The following is a 26,054-nucleotide window of genomic DNA, read 5'->3' on the forward strand; positions in this document are numbered from 1 at the left end:
ACTAACAGGCGCAGGAAAACCTCTACATGCCGTGCTTTTTGAGGGCTTTGGGGTCAGCATCTCACTTAATCCTCCCAAGAAAGCACCCGCATCACTCTTCTGTTACTGAAAAGACTGAGGTTCAGAGAGGTCCCAGGTCATGCTTGCCCGCTTTTATCCTCCCAGCAACTCTAAGAGCTGGCTCAGGCTGAGGAATCCAGGCTGCCGAGGCCTCCATGATGGGGACACCGTTACCGGGCTGGTCAGCCCTGAGATTGTGATCTGAGCCCTGGCCACGACTTTCCTGCCATTAAGAGGCGAGGTTGGGACACAGGGACATGCCTATAAGGAAGAGGGCAGCTGGCTAATTCCTTGCCTCCTGTCAGGCAAACACCATTGAGAACTGTCACCAGAGGGAGCCAAAGAGCCCCAAGTCCCTGGGAGTCAGCTCTGGGCACTTCAGATTTGGGGTTCTGCTGACCAGCCTAGCTTCCCCACGGGGCACAGAAAGTGGACTGTTTAGGACAGACAACAGCTGGCTTCATGATCAAGGACCTGGCGCAGCCAAGTCACCTCAATGGAGCAATAGGAGTTCGCAGCTGGGTTCTGTCTCATTTCTGTGACCATTTGTTCACTTACTCATTCATTCATTCATTCATTCATTCATTCATTCATTCATTCCTGCACAGTCACTTGATAATAATGGCTTCAGCTCCCTTTGGGAACTGCGGTCACAGACAAGGCCCTCGAAATCCCATTTTGGGTGAAAACGGGAAACTGGGGATGAGAGCGGAGACTTTCGTTTTCTGAGCCTGAAGGAGGTCTTGCACCCCAGTTTATGGGGCAGGAAGGAACAGAGGCTGGCCTGGCAGTGTGACATTGGGCTCAGGACACAAGAGGCTCCCCGCCTGACAGGCTGCCTTGCCTGTGGTTGGTCTAGAGAGGACCTCAGAGGAGGGCACAGGTGCCCGGGATGACACGAAGAGCACACATGGGTGACTTGGGCATGACCCAGTCTGCTTCCCAAACCAATGCCCTCCACTCCCTCAGCTCAGCACGGAGGTGTGTCAAGACGTCCTTAGTCCTGGCGTCAGAGTGCCGGCCCCCTGCCTAACCCACCCTATAAACCATCTCCTTGGTCAGGAACTTAGAGACACATTCCCCCATTACCTCCCCATCCCCCTGGATTCTGCACGCTCACATGTGCCATGGTCTCCTAGAGGGGGCCACTTATTTTTGCACACTTGAGGCGTGTTAGGCCATCGGCAAACTTGGCCTTCATGGTTACTGAGGTAGAGATTACTGCAAATAAAATTTTCATATTAGTGGGGGTCCCTGGAGACTGTTGGGAACCCCAAGCCATTCCCAGTCTCCATCCACCTTAATGTTGAGAGATGGAACCTGGACTGTCTCATGGCTGCTACCGAGTTTAGGGACACCTGAGTGGGAATGGAAGCCCCTGAGGAAGACATGTGAAAAAAACATTGTGCTGAGAAACCCCCTTGAAAACACTTCTCACAAAATAGATGTTTGCACAGACAGGAAAAAAAAAAAAAAATCCCAGAGCTGTACAGCTGAGAGAAGCCAAAATGAGCCAAGGTAACAATGTCTCCCGAATTGAACTACATGGCCCGGAGCAACCAGGGAAAGAAAAGGCGTGCCGTGTAGCAGGGTAGGAGATGAGGATGCAATAGAGGCCAGGGTCCCGCTTCTTCCTCCCTAATCCTTTCTGCATACCGTGGGCATGGCTCCCTTGCCTCAGCCTCCAACCCACTGCCGTAAGCCCACGGGAAGTCTGGCTGGCAGCAGGCGCTGAGACACTTGAATTTAGCCTTCTGGGGCCTTGGAGGTGGCTGCAGAAGTGTGCGTTGGGGGCAGGGAGGAAGAGAGCCGGCGTGGAGGGGAGCCGCTGGGCGCAACAGCGCACAGGCAGAGTGGACAAAAAGAGAAAAAAAGTCTTTGAGTCTGGAGAGCAGGAGAAAACAGGAGTTCTTATTGGTGGTTGTCAAGGAGATGGGACTTGGGGTTTGTTAAACTTCTTCAGCGTCCTGCCTCCCGAGCTGAGAGCGGCCATTGAGTGCCCGCCAGGCCCCAAGGCCGAGGGGTCAGGTGTAGACCCCGGGATGGGGGAGGATCTGGGCCAGGGTGACCGCGACGCTACGCTGCAGCGGCTACCCGACCCGCCGGGCCTGTCACCCGAGGACCGGAGCAACAAGCGCCTGGGGACAGTGAGGCCACTCAACCCGGCCAGGTCGCGCCGCGTCCACTCCCCTAGAGCACGGTTCTAGGCGCGACGCGAGCGAGTGTTCAAGACAAACACTCCTCTGACCATGTTCCTTTGGTTTTGTGTGTAAATTCTAAAACTGACTTCGAGAGTTTTCCACGCCGGCTAGTTTGCAGCTCCCCGGGCAGCTTGACACCCTGTAGGGGGCTCAAGAAATGCTTAGGGATCGGCTGCGTGCGCTAAGCATCGCCTTCACCGCCCCTGGGTGCCTCCCGGCCTTTCTTCACCTCTACTCCCCCGATCGGGTGTGCGCGGGGCTGAGGGTGCTGCTCCGGAGGAACAGCCATCCCGGACCTCGGTGACCCAGGGCACAGAGCGGGAGTGGGGAACTGAAGCCCAGTACCAGCCCGGGCCCGGGTGACACCCTGCACGGCGACCCCAGCTCCCACCCCCCACCTGCCGCCCGCCCCGGGGAAGGGGGCGGGCCCAGACGCCCGCAGGCCACGCCACCCGCCGCCCACTGGACGGCCTCCCGCGGAGCTCCGCCCCCCGAGGCCGCGGGCCAATGAGCGCGCGGCTGTCAGCTAGTCCTGCGCGCCGGCTGGGTGTCTCCGGAGCCCGAGCGGTAGCCGAGCTCGCTGCAGACGGGAGCGCTCGCGGAGCAACCGCTCCGTGCGTCCCGCACCCCGCACGCCCGCACCCGGCGCGGCCCGCGGCGAGCATGGGCGCGGCGGCCGCGCGCTGGCACTTGTGCGTGCTGCTCGTTCTGGGAGCGCGCGGGCGGCTGGTGGTGGGCAGCGGGCTCCCAGGTAAGCGCGGGGACCCGGGGGGCTGCGGGAGCGCGGGGATCCTTACCACTCCGCGCCGTCGGAGGCCGCCCCGTGCCGGGTCCTGCCTCCTTGCAAAGTAACTTCTGCGAGCTCCCGGGGCGCCCGGGGCCGGCGGGGGCGGGGTGGGCTGAGGCCCCGGGAGGGGAAGCGGGAGGCCGGAGAAAGAAAGGAAGCGCGACGGCCGCCTGCGGGGCCCGGCATGCGTACAGAGACCGGCGGGGACCCCCCGAGCCGAAAGCGGCTCTCCCCCAGGGCCGAGGACTCCGCAACTGCTGCATAGGAGATACCCGGAGGTGACCAGGAAGGACGCGCTGAGAATGGAGGGGAGACGGGGAGATGGAGGGACAGACGGACAGGAGCCGAGGCGCAGAGGGAACAGACAAAAGGGCCCAGGAAGAAGCCCTGAGAAAGACAGCCGCGGGAGGGAAGAGGGGAGAGGAGGCAAGGGAGGGGAGCGAGGAGGCAGTGGACAGCGGGAAGGAGAGAGGCACATCAAAGGACGGAGAGGAGGAGACAGATGGACACCAGACAGAGAGACGGGAGGATTCGGAGGGGCGGCGCCGAGGGAGGGGACCGAGGGAGAGGAAGGATGGAGATGTCTGGGAAGAGATGGACAGATGGACTGTCAGACCGGAGGGGGAGAAGAGACGGACAGACGCAGGGAAGGAGGTGGATGGGAACACGAATAGCAGAACAAACTAGGACTTGCCTGTGGAAGACATGGGAGGGAGGGGGCAGGAGGCACAGGAGGAAGCCAGCCTTTGGTCGGGGGCAGAAGGAACTGCTAGGTGGGGGTGTCTCTTCGTGATCGGAGTTTCCTGGAAGGAGCTGCCAGGCAGAGCCTGCACGCGGAGCCTCTTTTCACATCTCCAGTGCACTGTTCCTTGCTCTCCTTGGAGAGGGTGGGAAGGGTCCTGCCTTGCACTCGCTCCACCGAGTCTCAGGAGTGGGGTCTGATTGTGAGAGTTCCACAGCAGATCCCGAGCCGGGGAGTTTATGCTGGTCCGTGCCACCTCACCACGGGTGCCGAGTTTTCTTCCATGCCCCTATTCCAGAATCTGGCTCTAGCTGAGGGCACTAGCCATGTCACTGAGCATTTCCCTTAGGCTTTGGGCTCCTTCACCTTTGTGGGACTGTCCCGTGTGCCTCTCCCTTCCTCTCTGTCGCTCCTGGTGTCTATCTGCCTCTGCCTCCTCTTTATCTCTTTGGAAGCCTGCTAACTATAGAACCCCAGCGTTTGATCTCAGAAGCCCAGGGCTGGAGTGAGCAGCCTGTATCTGAGGGTTGCGAGGGATCTGCAGCCTGGCTCAGCCAGACTCCCTGTCCCCAGGCCAAGTTTATGATTTGAAAGGCAGACAGCCTTCCCAACCACCCCTTCCCAACTTCTGTGTGTCCATCCTGCCTACCTAGGTAGGACCTCAGACAACCCCCCTCCCCGCCAGGAAACTTTCTGTCCCTCAGTCTTATGACCTAACTCATGGGAAGGGGGAAGATGATTCTCTCTTAGTGGTGCCCCATGTGGTCAGGCCCTCTCTCTGGTGTCCTGCCCTTGAAGTAGTGGTCCTTCTGTAGCCAGCTCCCCAGAGAGCCCCTCCCTCCCAACCTCCCAGCTGGCCTTGGCGTGTACTCTGTCCTACTCCACTGCCTGCCTCTTAGCTCTTGCCTAAGGCCTTTGGGCAGCTGTAGCGATAGGTGGACCGCACACTTGTTTGTGTGTCGGTGTTTTGCGTGTGCACGTGTCTGCAGGGGAAGATCTGCTGTGTTTCTTTCCAAAGCCTCTCTCCCCTCTGGTGAGCTGGTGATAGCTTGGAGCTGGAAGTGAGGAAGTCTGGGGTGGGGTGGGGTGGGGCACAGAGTGAGAGCCCAGTGTCCAGCCAGAGGATGAATTCAAAGCGGACATTACTGGGTACCATGAAGTGTAGGGTGAGGCCAGATGGATGAGGAGACAGGGACATTTGGAGCCTCCCAGGGGGACTGGCCTCAGGGCAGCTGCTGAGAGTCCCTTGTCTCCTCACCTGAGTCCTTCTGCCTGTCCATCTGCGTGGTGGTCACAGCCAGCTAGAAGGAGGGTGACGCCCAGACGAGCTGGTTCCATGATGGAGTCTAGTCCTGTGTCATGTATCACTGGCCTCAGATTCCCCCATCTAAACCTAAAGTTCCGGCTGTTCCCTGAGTAAACTCAGATGGAGCAACCGACTGAGGGGGCAGGAAGAGAGAGAACAGGTGTGTGTGGAGAGGGCCTTTTTCATCATGCAGCCATGGCTTCAAACAGGAGGCAGGGTGCACACCAGAGCCCTCTGAGCCTGGATGGTGCTGGGATCTAGAAGCTGAGCTGTAAGAACTGGCTTTCTGAGGCAGGGGCCTGGGTTAGCAGAGGGAAAGGCAGGTCTATGGTTCTTACTCTGGATTGGATCCTAGGTTCCACCATCTTGGGGTCTCACATCCAGGTGACCTGCAGCCTCCTTGGGAATGGCCTCTGCTCGATACTTGGACACCATTCTGCCTTAGTTTCCTCATCTGCAACCCAGAGGAACTGGACTAAAGTTCTTCCTAGAACTCTTTTGGAATGAGGAGCGTGGAGGGTTGGAGCAATGCCTGTGGGGAAACCAAGATCCACAAAGAGGTTTTTCTTTCTGGTGTTCCTAGCCTTCAGTTTCTCCATATCTTGAGAGAGGATAATGACCATACCCAATGGGGCTGTTATGAAAATAAAGACCAGATGTGTAGTGACGTGTGCCTGGCACAGAGAAGCTGCCTCAAGGATGCTACCAATTGCCCCTTGTTACACCAAACTGCCATGTGACTGTTAATGTTCATTACCCGAGTGGTAGGATGGAGGCATGAACTTCCGGCAAGGTCTCAGATGTCTTCCTGGCAAGCTTCACCTGCAGTTTCCCCTCCCCCCACAGGAGCTGTGGACGTGGATGAGTGCTCAGAGGGCACAGATGACTGCCACATAGATGCCATCTGCCAGAACACACCCAAGTCTTACAAATGTCTCTGCAAGCCCGGCTACAAGGGGGAAGGGAGGCAGTGTGAAGGTGAGTTCCCTCAGCCCTCCCCACCAAGCCAGGGCCAGAGGGAGGTGGCCGAGGCCTGCCCTGTGGCATACCAGCGGGCTGATCCTGCAGCCCAGCACTGTGGTCATAGAAAACTCAGGCTTCTGTCAGTCTTGTGCTACCCAGAGGCCTCCAGGCTTCCAGGAGACACAGCTGCTTCCCTGGGGGTAAAAGATAAAAATGTGGGGTGCCTGACTTTCATCTAAATGCTATCCCCCTTCTTCTTGAAGAAATCAAGATCGAATAACCATTTGCATGTCCAGCCCTGAACTACATACTGAACCAGTAAAAACCCAGGTTGACTTGTTCTTTGGGTCCTTAACTTCAGCCTCCAAACCACCCTGTATAGCCTGCAGTTTCTGCAGAGGACCTGCCCAGAGCGGGCTGTGAGGCTGGCTCAGCTGGCTCTCCTCTTTCTAAAGCTTAGATAGTTTGTGATTCGAGCCACTCATCTGTCTGTCCAGCCTCTCCTCCCTGCATCCAGGGTGCTGAGTTGATGAATGGGTTCAGAAGTAGAAACCCATTCCCCAGGGCAGACATACTGGTACACGCCTTTAATCCCAGCACTCAGGAAGCTGAGACAGGCAGATCTCTGGGTTCGAGGCCAGCCTGGCCTACAAAATCAAGTTCTAGGACATCCGGAGCTACACAGAGCAACCCTGCCCTGAAAAAGCAAAAAATGCTGGGCTAAGTAGCGCATGTCTCTAAACCCAGGACTCTGGGAGGCAGAGACAGGTTGATCTCTGTGAGTTCAAGTCCAGCCTGTTCTACAAAGCAAGTCCAGGACAGCCAAGGCTACACAGAGAAACCCTGTCTTAAAAAAACAAAACAAACAAAAAAAGCAAAAGAATAAATAAAATAGAACAAAACGTTTAAGTCAAGGGGTAGGGCATCTTGGGCTATGCCCAGTGGGTTTGAGATTAGCCTGGGCTAGATCATTAGATCCTTTCTCAGGAAAATGAAAGAAAACCTGCTTCTGCAACAGAGAAAAGTAAAACCTCTGTGGTATTGAGAGGCAGGAGCCTGAGTCAGGTGAGATATTACCCATAAAGGTCTCATGGTCATTTTGACCCCATGTGAGTTGGTCAGAGGTTGGCTATTGGGGTCTAAAAGCTGTTCTTCCTGATCCATGTACCTGTAACATTTCCACCCAACCCTCAATGTACAGAGGAAAATCAACTAAGGCAAGCATTGATTACAGGGTTTCCAAGTTTTATGGCGATGCAGACAGAACTAAAACCCAGGTTTCCTGATCCTCCCTCAGCAACTCTCATGTTCAGTTTTCAGTGTGGGGTTGCACTGGGCAAGAGTAGCAGGAAAACAGGATGAGGTTCTGCCCCTTCCGACCAGGCTCTACAGAGTTGCAGCCTTACAGCTGCCCAGCGCCCCTGGGAATGTTGTCATCACTGACCCACTGCTTTCAGTCAGCTTCTACAGACTGAGAACCGAGCCGATGGCATCTCCCTGGGTCCTGCTTAGTGTCAGCACCTCGGTCCCCCAGAGCTGCGAGGGGAAGCTGGTGTGACCCACAGACCGCTGGGAAGTGGCCAGGCAGCAGGTAGAGAGAGCAGGTCATGTGCAAGAAGCTGGATGGATTGGTCTGGCCTGGTTGCTGGCAGGGTCTTGAGGGCAGGTAGCTCAGTGGTCCAGGCAGCCACTGAAGGCATGTGTATAACTTGTGACCCTCTCGTTGTCCTTGAGACCCAGTGTTCCAGCAAGGGAGGGCCATGGTAGGCCCAACCCTTTGAGCTGAAGCTACTGAGCTAGCCTGTCCTCAAAGCCCAGCTCCTGCTGTCCCTGCCCTCAGCTCACATCATCTCCTACCTGTTTCTCTGAAGCCCTTCAGAGCTCAGCTTAAACTTCATATACTCTTGGAGTCCTGGGATTGAGACCTATTTAGTTCACTTTGAGAAAGAATCTCATGTAATCCAGGCTGCTCTTGAACTTGTTGTGTAGTTGAGGCTGATCTTGAACTAAGGAAGCTGCGCCTCTCTCTGTGATTAGAGATGATTATAGGTGTGTAACACCAAACCTGTTTGATAGAATGCTAGGAATCAAACCCAGGGCTCCCTGTGAGTGAGGTAATTCTCTACAACTGAGCCCAAAAGCCTGGCTCTGTGAACCTTTTGCCCACCTCTGCCCCAGAAGGAAGCTGGAATACCTTATGGGAACACACACACACACACACACACACACACACACACACACACACACCTGCATTAAGTTTCCATTATGCTCCCAGAAGCCTCTCAGCTGCCCCCATCATTGCTTTTCTGCCTCTGGCTTCTAATGTCATGTCTTGCTCCCCCTGACCTTGTTTACTGAGGACTGGGTGTCAGGGCCATCTCTCTCGAGCCCCCAGGAACTTGGGAGTACCTCACTTACAAAGTCTGTCATTCTGCTCGCAGCTCTGGGGACAGACAGGGCCTGTGGAATAGGCATAGTCTGAGCCCCCTCCCCAGCTCAGACTGGAGTTCAGATGAGCAATTTGTAAGACCCCAGTGAATGGAGAGTGGTGGGAAGTGGGGATTGTGGGAATTGCCAGGAGGGTCTTTTCTGTGATGGTGACATCTTAACCCTGTGACATGTGAGAAGGGAGCAGGGAACAGCCTGGCTCTGTTTATCCTGGCTCTGCCAGGAGCCTTGGTTGCAGCGCACCTCTGTCTGTCATGAGCACAGGGCACTGATTTACCCTCAGCAAATCTCAGTTGTCTCTGTGAGCCCTAACTGTTCCCCACTCATCTTGAAGACCGGACCAGTGTGTGAAGCTGCCTGCCTTGCCTAGCTCCCATGATTCTAACACATGGGTGAGTGTGTTACCGCCACCATGTGCCGTCAGAGTAGCTGCAGAGGGGATTGTCAACGGCAAAGTCCTTCAGTGCCACACATCTTGCAGGAGGTGCTCATGGTACCTTGAACCATGCCCATGGTGGCACCTATCGGCTGAAGTTGTTTATCAGTGACAATCTTAACGCACAGAGAATGCTGGCTGGCCTGTGGCCTGGGTGGACCCAGCCTCCTTGTCTTAGGTGCCTTGACTCCTGGAGACACACACACAGGCAGTGGTTGGCACTGCACAGCCTGCTGGACTATTAGCACAGGAGCCATCAGATTCCCTAAGATGGCTACCCCCAGAAGACTGTAGACACATCTGGAGGGGCTGACAGGCCACATTCAGGGTGGCCTCGGGGAGCTCAGAGACCACCCAGATGTTCATTTCCTGGTTTACATGGTCCACGGGAGACCTGAGAGAGAAGGGCCTTGCCAGGATTGGGAGGAGAGCCCAGGTGTGGTGGGCCCATTGCTGTGTGTCTGCTGTGGCCACTGCTGTCTGTCATGTTCTGAATGGTCCTTGTTCAACTGAGCAATCATTAAAGAATAGACGCTGAGCCAGATTGCTGGGATTCACATGCAGCCTGTGTATCTGGGCAAGTCACTCGACCTCTGTCTGTTCAATGAGCACCATTCTAGCAGCTGCTCTGTAGAAGGCAAGGGTTTAAAGCGTCGATGCATTTAAAGCATCATAGCATAACCTAGTACATAGCAGAATGTGGTATTAGCTGCTGTTAACAGGCATTAGCTGCTGTTGCTGTGGGGATGGTAGAAGGACTATCAGGTGATGATGAGGTGGTGATTTTTATTTTTATTTTTATCTTTTTGCAGTGCTGAGAACCAAACCTAGGGCCTTGCACAAGCCACATTAAAAAATGCTGCACTACTGAGCTGCATACATGCTCTACCAAGGGTGATGCTGTTGTTCGTAGTGATATTGATGATGAATATTGGTGATATTGATAATGGTAGACAGGGTGATGTCTATGCATGTATATACATGTACATATATACTGGGTTTTTATGAGACAGGGTTTCCTGGCTGTCCTGGAATTTGCTCTGTCAACCAGCTGGCCTTGAACTCAGAGAGATCTGCCTGCCTCTGCCTCTGCCTCCCGAGTGCTGTGATTAAAGGCTTGTGCCACAACCGCCTGGAAAATATGGCGGTGTTGATTTAGATGAAGGTTATGGTGATGGTAATGAAGATGACATTGGTGAGGGTGGTGGTGATGGTGATGGTGAAGGTGAGGGTAATGATGGTATTAATGATGCTAGTCTGATGGTGATGGTGATACTGATGATGGGGGTGTTAGTGATGAGATGGTTATGATGTTGACAATGGAGACAGTGATTATGGTGCTGATGGTGGCAATGGTGATGAGATGCATATGACCCTGAGTGTCCGTTTTTGTTTAATTATCATCTCATCCTGCTGATGTATTAATGCTGGCAGAGGGCTTTCTGTGGGCTGACACAGCGACTCTGTGACAAGGGGCTTGCTGAGGACAGATGGGGCTGCCTTGGGCCGATGATGATGATAAGGTTCTGATGAGGCAGAGGAGTTTTCTCTGTGACTTGTGTCCTGGTGGAAGTGAACTCGTGGGTGCAGAGAGTTGGAAGAGGCCTCTTAGGGTGGCACCCAGGGAAGATGCATCTCAGGGAACCTGGGAGGCTCCTAGGTAGATGATTGCTCCTCCTGGTGGCCCCTTCCAGACCCATTCTCATCTCCATTGTAAGCCCTGTGTGTTCCTGGGCTCCTCCTGGGCCCACCTCAAAGGGCTGCAGCTGTCACCCCAGGATCACCTCCTTCCAGAAGCTTTCCCTGACTCCCAAACAGGTGTGTTCCCATCTCAGTTGCCCTGGGCTGTGGTGTCCCACGCCACTCCTGTGAGGCTGGACCAGGGAACTTCGGGAAAGCCCTCCCTGAGCATTGCACACTAGGAAGACTCGAAGATGAGGCAACTGAGGCCTCTGACTGGCATGGACCAGTGATAGGGTTCATCTGGGGAAACTGGGTCTGGGGAGCTTAGTCATCAGCCCAGTGATCCGGGAGTTTGGGCAGAGGCAGGCTCCAGTCATCGGCCATGGGGACTCAACAGTTTGAAGGCTGTGGGGAGAGGGTTTCCTAGCTGTGTCCTGATAGAGGAGGCTGTTCTCTGGAGACAGGTTTATGACTGTAACCCGCTAGGGCCACATCATCCATGGAATCAATGGGAGCCCCTCCCTTTGAGTGCACCCCAGGTTTCTGCCCAAACACTTTGAGCTACTGCTTTTATTTTTTTATTTTTTAATCCTTCCCTCCTTAATCTCACCCCGGCTACCTTTATTTATTTTCTCCAAACTCCCTGGGACCTTTGTACACTCTGCCTCTCAGTCCCTCTTCCCTTAGCTAAACTGGCGCATCCAAGTCTCCTGGGGCCCTTCCGGCACAGGCCTTTTGGAGGCCATGGGGGCCAGCCCTGCACCAGCCAGCCCCCTGTTCCGAATTAACCAGGCCTGTTTGTGTTCATTTTGCCAGAGGGGCAGGCTGGGGCCAGGAGGGGCAACTCATCCCCCTTAAATGCTTCAACTCATTTAACCCTAATCGCCTTGTTTTCATAGACATTTGCTAAGGAAAAGGACCAAATTATAGCTTGAATTGGGTCTTACTAATCTTAATTAAAAGCTCTCGTTCATAATCAGGACCAGGCCTCAAACAAGGAGCAAACCACCCTCAAATGGCCTGTTTAAATAACCAAGACCCCCCCCCCCACTAATGGCTGTTTAGTCTGAACCCACAGCGCACATCGCCTTTCTATGTGTACTTAATTTTCAGACCATTCATTCAAGTGGTTTATTCCTCTTGCAAGTTTCAACTCAGGCCCTTTTCAAAATGCTGTAATTAAAGCTCTTGGGGGGGGGGAATGAGATTTTTGTTTTGGCCACAGTATATTAAATATATTACTATTTTCCTTTTGGGGTATGTGTGTAAAAAGAAAAAAAAATGACAACCATCAGAGATTGCAAAATTAGCATGTATGTAATGAATGTAAATAATCACTTCCTGGATTTTATAACCTCAGGGTATACTTGTCAATCACTAAAGTTAGGTAGATTACAGAGCATGTCATTAAAGGGTTTTAACCAAACTCTTTAATAACACACCCAGCGATTCTTTTAGTTTATCATTAAGGGGAAAAAAAAAAAAACCTAAACTAAAACCAATTGGCCTTCATAACGGATAATGACCAAGGTCTTATTAAGTCATTTCCATTGTGATTATAGCACACTTTATTGGAACTCCAGGTAGATTTTTGCTTGGGGCAGGGGAGGCCAGGAAAGGCTGGGGATGGGGAGCTAGCAAGGGAGAATTCTCCTCCTCCTAAGTCTAAAAAACATGCAATTACACGCACTAATGTGTGTGCTGCTTAAGATGAAAGCTGGGATCCAGCAGGCCAGCCAGGCAAGAGGAATCTGACGAGACTTCAAGCTGCCAGTTACCTAGTCCCAGGTAGCAATTAAGTGGTGTTCTCATTCCATTTCGGTTCCCGGACAACATTTTCATCACACACTGATGAAAAGCAACATAGGAGGGGAAGGGTGTAAGGTTTTAGCTCACAGTTCCTGGGTACAGTCCAGCATTGTGGGGAAGTTAAGGCAGAAACTCAGCTAGTCATGTCACATCCACACTTAAGAACAGAGAGACAAACACACCCATGGTGCCTGCTTGCTTAGTGATGAGCAAACCCACAGTCGGGGGCCCCCGAACTAGGGAATGGTGCCTCCCACGGTGGGCAGGGTCTTCCCACATCAGTTAACATCTGGGACAAGTCTCCGGCCGACTTGCCCGCAGGTCAACCCCATCTAGACCAGCCCTCACTGAGACTCTTCCCAGGCAACCGTAGGCTGTGGCAACGACACCAGTTAAAATTAACCAGCAGGAGTCCGGACAGGAGCTGAAGAAATGGCTCCGTGGTCAAGAACACCTGTTGATCTCGCAGAGGACCCAGATTTGGTTCTCAGCAACCACATGTTGGCTCACAATCTTCCGTAACTCCAGTTCCAGGGGATACAACACCCTCTTCTGACCCCTGTGAGCAGCCGTCACACATTTGGTGCACATACACACATGCAAGGAAAACACTCATACACATGAAATAAAAAACCAATCTTAAAAGGAAAACAAAACATAAACCACCACCAACAACAACAACAACAAATGTATCAGCAAAGGCAGGGTTGCTGGTGACTGGTCCCAGTCAACGGCAATTTAAACCGCTTGGAGAGTTGCCGGGGCCCATGACCATCTGTAGCAGGGAGAATGAAAACCTTATGCAATTGATGGGTTTGTACTGAAGGCAAGTTCCCATAAAATGTAGGATCTGGCCCAGAATGTCCAGAGTGTTAGCCAAGGGTCTTCTTGCTAACGTTAGGCTTAAAGCGGGGCCCAGGTATGTTTCCTGTTCACGACCTCACTAGTTGGCAGGAAGTTGGGAAAGACGAAATGAGTTAGAAAGCAGCAGTCAACCAGAGGCAGGACTCAGTGGGGGGGGAGGGTGTAGAAGAGAGAGTGGGCATCTAGCCGTGCATGTGGTGGGGGAGAATCAGGGGATGGATACTGTTCTTGGAGGAGACGTCATCCAAGCCAGGCTAGGAGAGTGGAGCAGAAGCAGGTCTCTGATGCCTTCAGCTCTTGGGACAGTGGATAGAAGGAGAAAATCTGCAAGGAATGGGTCAACCCACGCCCTGGTTTCCTCAGTCTGCCTCCCTTGACAATGGGAACAGTGACACCTGCCTAGGAGTTTGCACTTGAGAAGAGGTTGAGGGAGGGAGCCTGTCTCTAGGGCAGTGGCTCTCAACCTGTGGGGCATGACCCCACAGGGGTCATATATCAGATATCATGATTTAAAACAGTAGCAAAATTACAGTTATGAAGTAGCACGAAAATAATTTTATGGTTGGGGGGGTCACCACAAAATGAGGGACTGTATTAGAGGAAGGCAGCATTAGGGAGGTTGAGAACCACTGTTCCAGGGTGTGATGAAGGAGGCCTCTCTGTTGAGGTCTTCCCTCTAAAGCTCCTTTCCACCTGGCTTCCCACCCCCTGGGTCTCCTGTACCCCCCCCCCCAGGTGGCAGGCCTTCCCAGCTCTGCCTGCAGGCCCTCGCCTCCCCTCCCTCCCCTCCCCTCGGCTGCTTCTTATTACAGTGGCTGTATTTGTGTTTCCATCACAGGAATGCTAACCAGAAAAAAACCATTATTTCTAAGAAAATAAACTGTGGGCTTGTTGGCCTTTGAGCGCTACTGAAATGGATATCAGCCTTCCCCAAAGGCCTTGAGACAAAGAGTGCCGGGGGCTTGTGTATACGGGCAAGGTCAGGGGGTCCCGGAGGCTGCCCTGCCTGGGTCTTCCAGATGGACCCAGGCTGCAGCCCTAGGAGGACTGGGACTGTAGCAACAGTGGTTTCCTGTGGCTTCAGACCTTGGCTCCTAACAGCTGTCAGGGTTGATCTTTTCCCATTCCTTCCAGGGTTTCCAAAATACACCCCTTCCCTCAGAGGACCTCTGCCTTCTGCCTAGGCCTCCCTTCCTTGTGAAGGGATGTAGAGAATGGACCCAGGGAGACCAGGCCTTCGAACCTCGTGGGTCTTCCAGGCTTCAGCATGCTGACTGCCAAGTTCAGAGAGGGACAGAGGTCCCAGGCTCCTTGGGCCCCCACTGTGAGAAGCTCCCCACCCTAGAGATATTGGCCATCAGTGGAGCGCATCCACCTGTCCCTTCCCAATCCCAGTCCCACAGACACACCTGGACCTCACTGGAGTCCTGTTAGTTTCTCCCTGAAGCCTGATGGGGCAAGTGTGACCAGGGTCCAGGTTGAGGGCAAGAAACCTGGCCTAGACACAGAATGGAGGCAGACGGGTGTCCTGATTCCCAGTGAATACCATGAGCTGTGAAGTGCTGGCTCACGGAGACACGGGACCGCCCTTGAAGGGTTAAGGGTGCTGAGTCGAAGCTAGACTGCTTGTATTGAGGTTTTGGCTTTGCAGCTCATTTGCCTTGGGAGTAGGGAAGTGGAGAGAGACCTTTCTACCCGGGCCACCGTGAAGGTTTAGCCAATTGCCATGAGGGTGATCTCCTCTGTTACTTCTGGGGTAACACCCTACAGGAATCTAGGGAGAAAGATGGGAAGCCCTTCCATCCAGGTCAGGTCCACTCAGGCTCCTCAGGCTGCCTGTCTACAGCAGCTGCAGCAAGAACAGAAGGCTGAGCTGGGGGTCCCGGATCTAAGCAGCCATCAGCTCAGGCCTGCTGCTGAGTTTAGTGCTCAAGACCTTCTCTGCTGCCCCCCCCCCCCAAGTTACACCTCTGTGCAATCCAGGGGACATGGACCAGCTCTCTGATTGTGAGCTGGCACCTGTGTGCTTCAGGGGCTGGGTTTGGAGACCCTGAAGAGTCTAAAGTTTTGAGGTCGTAGCCTTGCTTCCGTCTTGCCAAAGGAAGGAGAGAATGGCTGATAGCTCCTGGGATCCAGGGTGTAACAGGGCGGTCTGAGCCCCATGCCCTCCTCACTGCCACCCTTCTGGGGCTCAGTTCCCCTCAACCAGTGTTCCATGAGGTCCCAAGGAAGGGTTTAGGGTATTGTTGAGGGAGAATTGCTATAATTTGCCCATCCTTTTCCTAGTGGCTTGGAAGGGACACCCTTCTGATCTTTGGAGACCACACCCTACCATGAACCCAACCGAGGCTGAGCAGGTGGCAGTGGAGGCTGGTTCAAAGTGAGCATCCTTGAGCCAAATGTGCTGGTACTCACCTGAAATGCCAATAAACTGGGAGGGGAAGGAAGATGAAGCTTGGAGGCCCGCCTGGGCTACATAGCAGGGACTTGTGGAAAAATACTCTTTGGAGGACAAACATAATAGAAAGCGCTGCACACACGGAGGTGACCCCCCGCTCCTGGTCCTCCCGAATCCAAGCAGAAGCCAAAAGGCCAGCTCATCCAGCGCATAAGCGTAACAATAACACTGGCTTCTCTTCAATTAAGTTATATGTGTTTGATATATACATACATACATATATGTATATCATCGTATGTTTGTATGATGCTTGGGGGGCCTCTGCCACAGTGCACAGTGGAGGGCAGACAGAGCGGAGGCTGCTCTCTTCTTTCAGTTTTAATGTGGGTTCTGGGAAGTCAAGAGCTATCTCACCAGCCCTCTTCCCCTTTGTTTTCAAAACCGCTTTGTCGAGCTCCAGTTCACATACCACATATTTGACCCATGCGAAGTCTACAAGCCAGCGCTTTTTAGTGGATCCACAGTTGCTCATCACCACAGTTTAGAAATTCTACATTTCTTAGCCGCCACCCCCACCCGCAGACCTGCAGCCCAACCCCACGCCCCCGTGGCCTCTGGACACCACTAGTACACATTCTGTCTCTGGGCCGGCCTGTTCAGGAGGTGCCTTCTGGATAGGACTGCATAGCATTCGGCCTTTTGTGAATGGAACAGCATCAGTTTTGAAGTCGGGCGGCCTGGCTCAGTTCCTGGCTCCACTTGCCTTGGTATTCCTCGTTTCCCTTGGGATGAAGTTAAGATGTGGACATCCACCTCCCGGAGTCATCCTATACTCCCGCAGACTGCCCTGTGCTGTCTCACACATCGAAGGGGCTAGTCAGTGGAGGCAACAGCCAGGTTCTTGATCATTTGTTCAGCATTCATCCAGTGCTCTCTGCACCCATCCCGCCTGCTTCTGAGGCTCAAGCTGAACTAGACACAAGTCCCCGTGGTCTGACAGCTTTAAAGATGGCGTCTATAAATGGGGGAGCTGGGGCTCAGTGCAGGAGAAGGGAGATAGGCTGAGCTTTGGAGGGAACAACACCCCAAATCCCAAGCCAGGGTGATTAGGAGCCTGGGCTGGGGAAGCTGTTCCAGGCACAGATAGCTGCACAAATGTACTTCATGACGGCCAGGAGCCACATGGGGTACTGGAAGAGGTCACGAAGTAACTGCAACCCCATGGTTATCTCCGATCTCAGAGTGGGGTAGGAGATCCTGGCCCCCTCTGGCTGAGCCGTGGACATTGTAGGCAGTTAGGAATGAGAAAGTATATAGATTGGTGTTGGTTTTTCGTGACCTTTGACCTCTCCCGTAATTAACTGCTGGGCCCACTTCTGGCATTGTCTCTGTAGAAGGGAAACCTGATCGATGGATGCCAGGGGTCCTCAGAGAGCTGGTCTCATTACTCAGTCATTACAGACCTGGAGCTTAACCCCGCACCACCGGAGACAGGGGACTTAATCCTTCCTGCGAGGCAGGGAGAAACTACCTTCCCAAGAGCGTAATTAGCCAACAAACCGGATTAAGATTTATTCATCAATAAGGACTCAACTTCCTAAGCCATACATCTCTCCCAGAATGGATGTCTATCTAAAGAGTGTATGGTTTCCCTAAAGCCACAGACAAAGGACGGACAAGCTAGCACCCAGTCGGAGACAGGGCCTTTGTTCGAGCATTGGGGCTTCCCATTCGGGAGGAATGTCTAGAAAAATGCCAATCAGGGGGAAGAGAGACCTTGTCAGTAGTGGCCTCTGAGAGTGAAAGTGCGGTTGCTTTCAAAGCCTTGCTTTTGAGGTTTTCCTGTCAGCCTTGATTTAAAAAGAAAAGAGAAAAAATATATATATCCTAAAACAGTATTAGCATAAAATGACAAGGCGATCTGAAAGAATCTTCTAGAACCTAGACACCATGGAATAAGTATAAATTATATAAGGCAGTGAGAATCAATTTTAAATTAAATGGAGAGGAAAAAAAAAATCCATCCATTTTGGATGTGGCACAAGACCACAGCTTTGGGATGGTGTGCACGCTGGCATTTATTACAGGAAAAGTAGGGCCTCGTGACCTTTGAAAAAGCCCATTGGAAAATGCACGGTTCCTGTGTTGTTTGTTCTGCTCTGTTGGATGTTGAAAACTATCCTCTACCTGGGAACTAAGCTTTCGTTAAAAGGGAGGGTGAGATGGCTTACAGAGTGAGGGTGATTGCTGTCGAACCTGATGACCTGAGCTCACGGTGGAAGGAAAACACTGACTCCATCAAGTTGTCCTCTGACTTCCATGGGCATGCATGCAAGTGTGTAAACCACACACACACACACCAAAACAAATGAAATTAAACATTTTATCATGCCGAGCACAGTGGCACATGCCTGTAATTCAGGGAGGCAGAGGTAAGTGGATCTCTGTGAGTTCAAGGCCAGCCTGGTCTACAAAATGAGTCCAGGACAGCCAAGGCAACACAGAGAAACCCTGTCTCAAAAAACAACACACACACAAAAGAAATAAATGTAATAAAAATTTAATCATTAAAAATTTGTAATTAGACCCTGGAGAGATGGCTCAGTGGTTAAGAGCACTGACTGCTGTTCCAGAGAACCTGGGTTCAATTCCCAGCACCCGTACACAGGCAAGCAGGAGGAGCTGAGTTGGGTACCCAAGCCTGTAAGAGAAGTGTGTACCTGGAATCCCAGAACTGGGGAAAGGGAGACAGGGGGATCCCTGGGACTTGCTGACCAGCATTTGAGCTGAATCAGTGAGCTCCAGGTTTAGTGTGAGACCCTATCTCCGAGAATAAGGTGGAGGACTAGGAGATGGTTCCATAGGTAAAGGCACTGGCCACACCAGCTGGTGACTGACTTCAGATCTCTGGACACGCGTAAGAAGCCAGCCACTGCAGGGAGCATCTGTAACCCTAGGATCCTCCCCCCCCCAGCCCTCTGGCATCTACTACAGCCTTTCCTATGGGGAACCAATGAGAGGAAGGCTCCAGAAATCGTTTCATTGACTGTTCAACAGTCACTTTATTACATCTTAAACTATTTATCATCCTGGTAGTAAAAACGTTACTCTTAATCATTAGACACAGACAACGGGCATAGATTAAAATTAGGCCAGGTCCATCAAGGTGATTTATCCCTAGTCAGGACAAGGAACGTCCCCCGGTTTGGAGACCTGGGATGCTCAGGTGGCTTAATCGCATGTGATGGACATGGCGGCCCTATAATAAATTGTATTTCTTTCTTTGGTGTCACCTAGGAAGCTTCGCTATGTTTGTGGCTCACCTTTTGTGTTTGCCCTGGGATTACCAACTGTATCACTGAACAAGGTCCCCAGCCCATCTCATTGTTTTTCTCTGTCTTAAAACTTCATTTCTGAAGCTCAGGGTTGTTTTCATTTGAGTGAATTAGTGAAGGAAAGTTTGGATTGAGAGATGGGTGAATGTTCACATGTTGGACATAAGGATGAATGGGTAGGTGGGGTGTGTGTGTGTGTGTGTGTGTGTGTGTGTGTGTGTGTGTGTGAGTGTGTGTGTGGAGGGTGAGTGTTTGCATCAGTGAACCTATGGATGGGTAGTTCAGCATTTGATGGACATGAGTGAACAGATGTCTGGATGCATGCTTTTTAATTAACTGGAGGTCCGTGTAAGGCCAAATATATAGTTGGATGTATGAATGAATGGATATTTGAATATGGGTGAGTATTTGCCTGGGTAAATGGGTAGGTGCCTAGGTGAGCCTGTTTCAGCATAGTCAGATAAATGGGAGAAGGGCTGGGTGGGAATGTCAGTAGTTATGCCCTGGAGTGTATAGACCCCTCGCTAGCAGGAGGAAGATGGGTTTGGCTCAATGGGTGTGTGGCTGACTGCCTGGTGGTTGAGCAGATGGAAAGGTGTGCACACACGTGTATGCATGGAGGAGGAACAGGTGAGAGGGCAGAACGGGGCACAGTACTTGGCTGGCTAAGTACCGCTTTCTCAGGACACAGTAGAAATGTGCTAAGGATGAAATCCTTGCATGGAGGACTTTGCCCCGGGCCTGTGCTAGGCAGTGTGACGTAGGAGGAAGGATGTGAGCCGTCCTGTCACCCACTGTGACTTTGAACACTTCTCTAACCTCTCTGAGCTTGAGTTTGACAGCTATCCACAGGACCAAAGTGAGGTCCGGAGCGAGTGGCTCCTGTTTCAGGGGGAGGAGGCTTGACTTACTGCTCTTTGAGGGGCAGCATGAGAATGGCTATTTCACCAGATACAACAAAGAATTTTTTTTCCCTCAGTTTGTCTGAGCCACTCTTAAATCTCCTACCTGCCGTGGGAGTTCCAAGGACCCACAGCAGTTCCAAATGGCACAGGCTGCTTGAATCAGATTCTGCTGGGATCCGGCCGGTCACCAGGTTGAGGGAACAAAGTTCTTGTGGGATCGTGGGTCATTCGGTGAGAGGTGTTGAGATGATGGTCATGCTGGCCGTGCAAGGAGGCCTGTTGCCATGTTAAAGATGAAGAAAAACCACACTTAGAGACTGACCCACCAACCAAAGAGCATGCATGGGCTGGACCTAGGCCTCCTACACATATGTAGCAGATGTGCAGCTTGGTCATCAAGTGGGTCCCTTAACAATTGGAGCGGGAGCTGTCTCTGACTCTGTTGCCTGCCTTGGGATACTTTCCCCCTCGCTGGGCTGCCTCAGTGAGAGAAGATGTGCTTTGTCATGCTGTGTGACTCGATGTGCCAGGGCGGGTTGGTACCCATGAGGGGCCTCCCCTTCTCTGAAAAGAAGGGGAGTGGGGAGAGGGTGTGCAGATGGGCCTGGGAGGCGAGGAGGGGCGCTGCAATCAGGGTGTAAAGTGAGTAAATAAATAAATAAATAAATAAATAAATAAATAAATAAATGATTGGGGGGGGGCAGGGAGACCTGTGCCTGTGACTCCAGCACTTAAGGGTAATGTTGGGGGAGCAGGGTTGTGGGGTGGAGACGAGTGAATCCTTGGAGCTGACTGGGGAATCCAGCCTATCTGCCCAAATTCGTGAGCTCTGGTTCCCTGAGAGACCCTGTCCCCACAACTAAGATGAAGAGCAATAGAGGAAGAAAGTCGACATTGCCCCCTGTCCTGTAAGTGCTCACTCACACACATGTACATATCTGCACACACACACACACACACACACACACACACACACACACACACAAAGTAAAAAAGAAAAGGCCACTCTTAGTATCTGAGATGTGGAAGGAAAACAACATTGCCTGGGAATCCCACAATGGGCAGCTTGGTGAATTAAAGCCGGGATACATTGTCTTAGGAGTGTAGGTTTGGAGTGACGTGTGCAGGGCTCTGAAAGCAGCTGTATCCCTCAGTAGTTACAACACTCTGCACACTTTCCATAAACCTAAAGTCTTTCATCTTGCTTTAATGTTACTTAAATGACTAGTATATTTAAAGTCCTGATTAAAGATGATTCAGCCATGTTGCAGACTCAGTTCTGATCCCCAGCTAGCACGGGTGGCTGCTACCAAGCACTGAGAGAGCATCTTGACTCTGAAACCTTTGGGGACCCCTCCCCTACCTTATTTGTCCCTCCTTCTGGCTGCCTGGCTGGGCTCATGCATCGGCCCTTTTCACAGGTTATTGCCTTTGCTCTCTGGGGCATCTGTGCTATGCTTAAACCCTTGCTAGAAGAGTCAGGAGTGGCTCAGTGAGCGCGTGGATTTCCAGACTAGCATTCCTAAGCAGCGTTGGCTGCGCCATGGCTCCCCTGCACACCAGCTGGTGAGAGAGAGCGTGGGTCTCCAGGGTTTCCCTGCCCCACTCCAGGCTCAGGGTCAGGCTCCTCCCACCTTCCACTAGAACTTCACCTCAAACTCCCCATCCTGGCAGAGAGGGGAGGGAATGCTTCTTCTGTGTCTTGGGAATCACTTACAGTTCAGCTATGGTGTTCAGCTCTCTCTCTCTCTACAAAGGTCATCCTAGATCCATGAAGGCTGGGCTCAGTGTAACGAAGAGACGTTAAGCCCTGGGAGTATTTGGAAGTAGAATAGCCAAAGACCTAGCAAAAGTGCCAGGGCCCCGGACCATGGCTGGTAGGCTCACCCTGTGCCTAGAAACCATGCCTGAGAGGTCAAGGATGGGCTACGGCTCCCTGAAACTCCAAAGTCCTATTTCACTACTTGGAATCCCGCTTGTGTCCCCTTCTAGGTGTGTAGACTTTGGCGAAATTTTAGCCTCCCACGATGACGAGACCTGATAAGCTAGGGTCAGATGGAAGGGGAGGAGGACCTCCCCTATCAGTGGACTTGGGGAGGGGAATGAGAGGAGATGAGGGAGAAAGGGTAGGATTGGTAAGGAATGAGGGAGGGGACTACAGCTGGGATACAAAGTGAATAAACTGTAATTAATATAAAAAATTCAATTAAAAAATTTAGCCTCCCTATGCAAGGTTCCTTCAGTGCCCCATACAAGTGGACTGGGGCTGTGTCCTTGTCTTAGTTAGGGTTACTGTTGCAATGATGCATCATCACCAAAAGCAAGTTGGGAAGGAAACTTTTCACATCCTTAGTCCATCACTGAAGGAAGTCAGGACAGGAACTCAAACAAAGTGGAAACCTGGAGGCAGGAGCTGATGCAGAGGACATGGAGGGGTGCTGCTTACTGGCTTGCTCCTCATGGCTTGCTCTTTGACCCCTGCTGGGAAATGTTGAAAAATGACTTAAAACAGCAGGAATAATGACCTTTACTAAAGCTATTGACCATTGTTTATGAGACAGAAGTCTTTGTTATAACAAGGAAGCTGGAGCAGCTGAAGGCCAGGCCTTGGGCCATAGGGAAGGCAACTACTGCGGGGGGGGGGGGGGGGGAGGAGGGCTGGACATTCTTTCATTCCAGAGATGACACTTCTTAGTGATGTACTGAGTTTATTTTCCTTGGTCTCCCTGCTTCAAAAGAGCTGGTTTTTGTGGACGCAGAAGTACCCCATATGTTGGTAGTGTTGACAGACTCTTAAAGGGGCCAGAGCCAGGCTTGACTCTTACCTGCCTCACTGTGGCAGGAACTGAAGGTCTCTCTCTCTCACACACACACGCACACACAATGTGACTCTTCTGAAAACTGGTGGTCAGCCTTGCTACTAAGCCAAGAGCTTTTTCAAATAACTCTTCACTCCCCCTAAGTGATCTTTATTGCATATCTGTTGAGTTATCCCCTGTTCTAATTTCATTTCTGGTGTTGTGATTAAGAAAAAAAAATAACTTGACAAAAAAAAATAACTTGGGGGGGGAAGGAAGTGTTATTCCTGATTACGACTCCAGGCTATAGTCCATCAGTATGGGGAAGTCAAGGCAGTAACTTGAAGCAGCTAGTTACATCATACCCTCAGACAAGAGTAGAGAGAAATGAGTGTATGATGCTTGCTTGCTTGCTTGTGCTCTGCCTTATTTCTTCATTTGTCAAGCTCAGAACCTTCTGCCTAGGGAATGACACTACCCACAGTGGGCTGGGTCTCACCATACCAATTAACCCCCTTAAGACAATGCCCTGCAGGCATGCCCGAAAGTGAGCCCAATGCAGACAATCCCTCCTTCAGACTCTCTTCTCAGGTGATTGCAGGTCGCGTCACATTCCCTAATAAGTCATCACAGTGGCTTGTGGCGGTGGGAGGGGGAACCCCAGGTTCTTATTCTGATGTCTCTCACATCTCTGCCTTTGCAGACATCGACGAGTGTGAGAATGACTACTACAATGGAGGCTGTGTCCATGACTGCATCAACATCCCTGGGAACTACAGATGCACCTGCTTTGACGGCTTCATGCTGGCTCATGATGGACACAACTGCCTGGGTGAGTGGTGAGGCTGAGCCTCACCCTCTGCGTGCAGCCTTTCTGTTTCTCAGTCCTAGCGTGCAGAGTTGGGGGAGGGGGAGTAGTGTCTGCGCAAAGAGGCATCTTCCTCTGGCTCCTTGCAGTAGTTTGCCAAGTTGCCATAACAAAATACCCCAAACCATGCAGCTTCCATGGCAGACATCTTCTTCCTCGGTGTTCTAGAGGCTGGAGGACCAAGCTCAGGCACAGATGGCTGCCTTCTTGTGTATGTCAGTGTGTACACTTTGTGCGTGCCTGCATCTGGTGGTATCTCTCTGGGTCCTAGTTGCTTCTTCTTTCAAGGACATCTGGAGCAGGGAGGTGGCTCAGTAGGTGACAAAACACCATGACCAAGGCAGCTTACAGGAGACAGAGTTTCTTTTGGCTTATAGTCCCAGATGAATAAAAGTGCACCGTAGCGGGGAGGCATGGCAGCCAGCAACAGACACTGAAGCATGGAGGCAGGAGCAGGAAGCTGAGAGACCACATCTTCAATTACAAACACAAAGCAGATGGAACAAGCTGGAAGTGGGGCCAGGCTATCAGTTTTCAAAGCCTGCTGCCGGCGGCACAGCCCCTGCAGCAAGGCTGGACCTCCCATAACCTCCCCAAACAGCTCCGCCAACTGGGAACCAAGTGTTCAAATACATGAGCCTATGGAGACATTTTTAGTGGGGATGGGTTTTCTGGGTAGCTTTGGCTATCCTGGAAATCACTCCGTAAACCAGGCTGACCTTGAACTCACAGAGATCTGCCAGCCTCTGCCTCCCTAGTGCTGGGATTAAAGGTGTGTGCCACTGCCTCTAAGGCTAGGGGGACATTATTTAAACCACTCTAGTGCATAAGAGCACCTGTCACCAAGCCTGACGACCCAAGTTCAGTTCAGGATTCATGTGCTAGAAGGAGAGAACTGATTCCTGCAAGCTGAACAACTTGACCTACACACACACATACACACACACATTAATTAACAAATTAAGGACATTTGTCATATTGGAATAAACTGTCATATTAGAGTAAGTCCACCCCAACAGTTCTAGTTTTAAATGAAATGACCCCTCTAAATCACTGTCTCCAAATATAGTCACATTTAGAGGTAACAGTGGTTGGAGTCTTTCTGAGGGAATACAGTTCAGCCCATGGTCTTGTATACCTCCAACTGTCCACAGCTCAAATCTGGTTTAAGCCAATTTCGTAAAATGTATATGCATGATTGGTTTTGGTGAATGGAGTTGAGAAAATGTAAACGAACAGGGAGGGAAATGGCAGGCCCTGCTGGCAAGCCTCCGTTGGTCCTCTGTCTGCCTCCGTCTGTGAGTTTTGCTATCCTGTGGTCAGATGGTCAGCATGATCTGGTCCCTTTAGCATCAGGCATTTTTCTGTGGCCTCCGTGTCCACCTATTCACTCCACCAGTCAAAAAAGTTGCTAAAGGCCTGTTGTAGGAGCTCCCTGGGGTTACCATGACAAAGGGATGAGCTGGGTGGCTTACAGAATAGAGGTTGATTCTCTCACAGCACTCTAAAGGTTAAAAATCCAAAACTGAGGCAGGGCTGTTTCCATCTGAGGGCTGTGGGTAAGGTTCTTTTCAAGGCCTTTCTGAGCCTGATCTCTGGTCATTTAAGAACTCTTAGGCTTGCAGACAGCCTGTCCCATGTCTTCACACTGTCTTAGCTCCACAGACATTCTCAGTGTCCAGATTCCCTACTTCCTAAAGACATCAGTCAGATTGGATGAGGGCCTGCCATGGCTACCTCTCCTCTTCCTGATCATCTGCTGTGACGGTTAACACTGTCATCTTGGCTGGATTCAGGTTCACCGTGGAAACGCCTCTGAGTGTGTCTGTTAGGGATATTCTAGATTAGGTTCGTTGCGGTGAGACAACCCACACTAATTGGGGGCCCCCATTCCGTGGATGGGGGTCCCAGACTGCATAAAAAGGAGAACACGAACTGAACAGGGGCTTCCTGGCTGTGGATGCAATGTGGACGGCTGCCTCCTCCAACTCCTGCCGCCACGACCTCCTGCCATGATGGATCCCATCCCTTTCAACTTCCTCCCCTAAGCTGCCTTAGATCACAGAACCAGAAGAGAGAAATACAACCGTGAAGACCATTCACCATTCCTCCGGAGGCCACATTCACAGTTCTGGAGCTAAGGCCTCAGAACCTCTTGAGGGGACAGGGAGGTGCCTCACAGGCTGTAACCCAAGTGACAGCAACCCATGGACCACCCATGACTCTCAGAACAGACCCGTCAGCTCCCAGCCCTCCTCTGCCATTAGCTGTGGAAGCATGGCCACTGGACCAAGGAGGGCATGGATGTGCTTGACTCGGAGTCTCTGTTTCTTGTCACTGGAAGAAAGCTGTATTGTATCATCATGGTCCCTGAGATACCTCTTCACCAGGTCAGTGTGCCACTATGTCTCGAGACTTAGTGAAATGACGGTACAAAGCCAATTAAACCAG

The 26,054-nt window shown here is 51.9% G+C and overlaps 1 protein-coding gene across 2 annotated transcripts in view; it reads left to right on the forward strand.

Moving 5' to 3' along the window:
- The first annotated feature begins 2,863 nt into the window (after positions 1 to 2,863).
- Positions 2,864 to 26,054, forward strand: part of Scube1 (signal peptide, CUB domain and EGF like domain containing 1) — a 118,289-nt gene continuing 95,098 nt past the window's right edge. For both annotated transcript variants that reach the window (XM_055627111.1, XM_055627112.1), the window contains exons 1-3: positions 2,864 to 3,012; positions 5,943 to 6,074; positions 23,439 to 23,567. In XM_055627111.1, coding sequence (XP_055483086.1) covers positions 2,925 to 3,012; positions 5,943 to 6,074; positions 23,439 to 23,567 — 349 coding nt within the window. In that variant the 5' untranslated portion in view covers positions 2,864 to 2,924. The remainder of the gene's footprint in view (positions 3,013 to 5,942; positions 6,075 to 23,438; positions 23,568 to 26,054) is intronic.

The sequence above is a fragment of the Psammomys obesus genome, unplaced genomic scaffold (assembly GCF_907164565.1).
Source record: "Psammomys obesus unplaced genomic scaffold, mPsaObe1.curated_primary_1811, whole genome shotgun sequence".
NCBI lineage: Eukaryota > Metazoa > Chordata > Mammalia > Rodentia > Muridae > Psammomys > Psammomys obesus.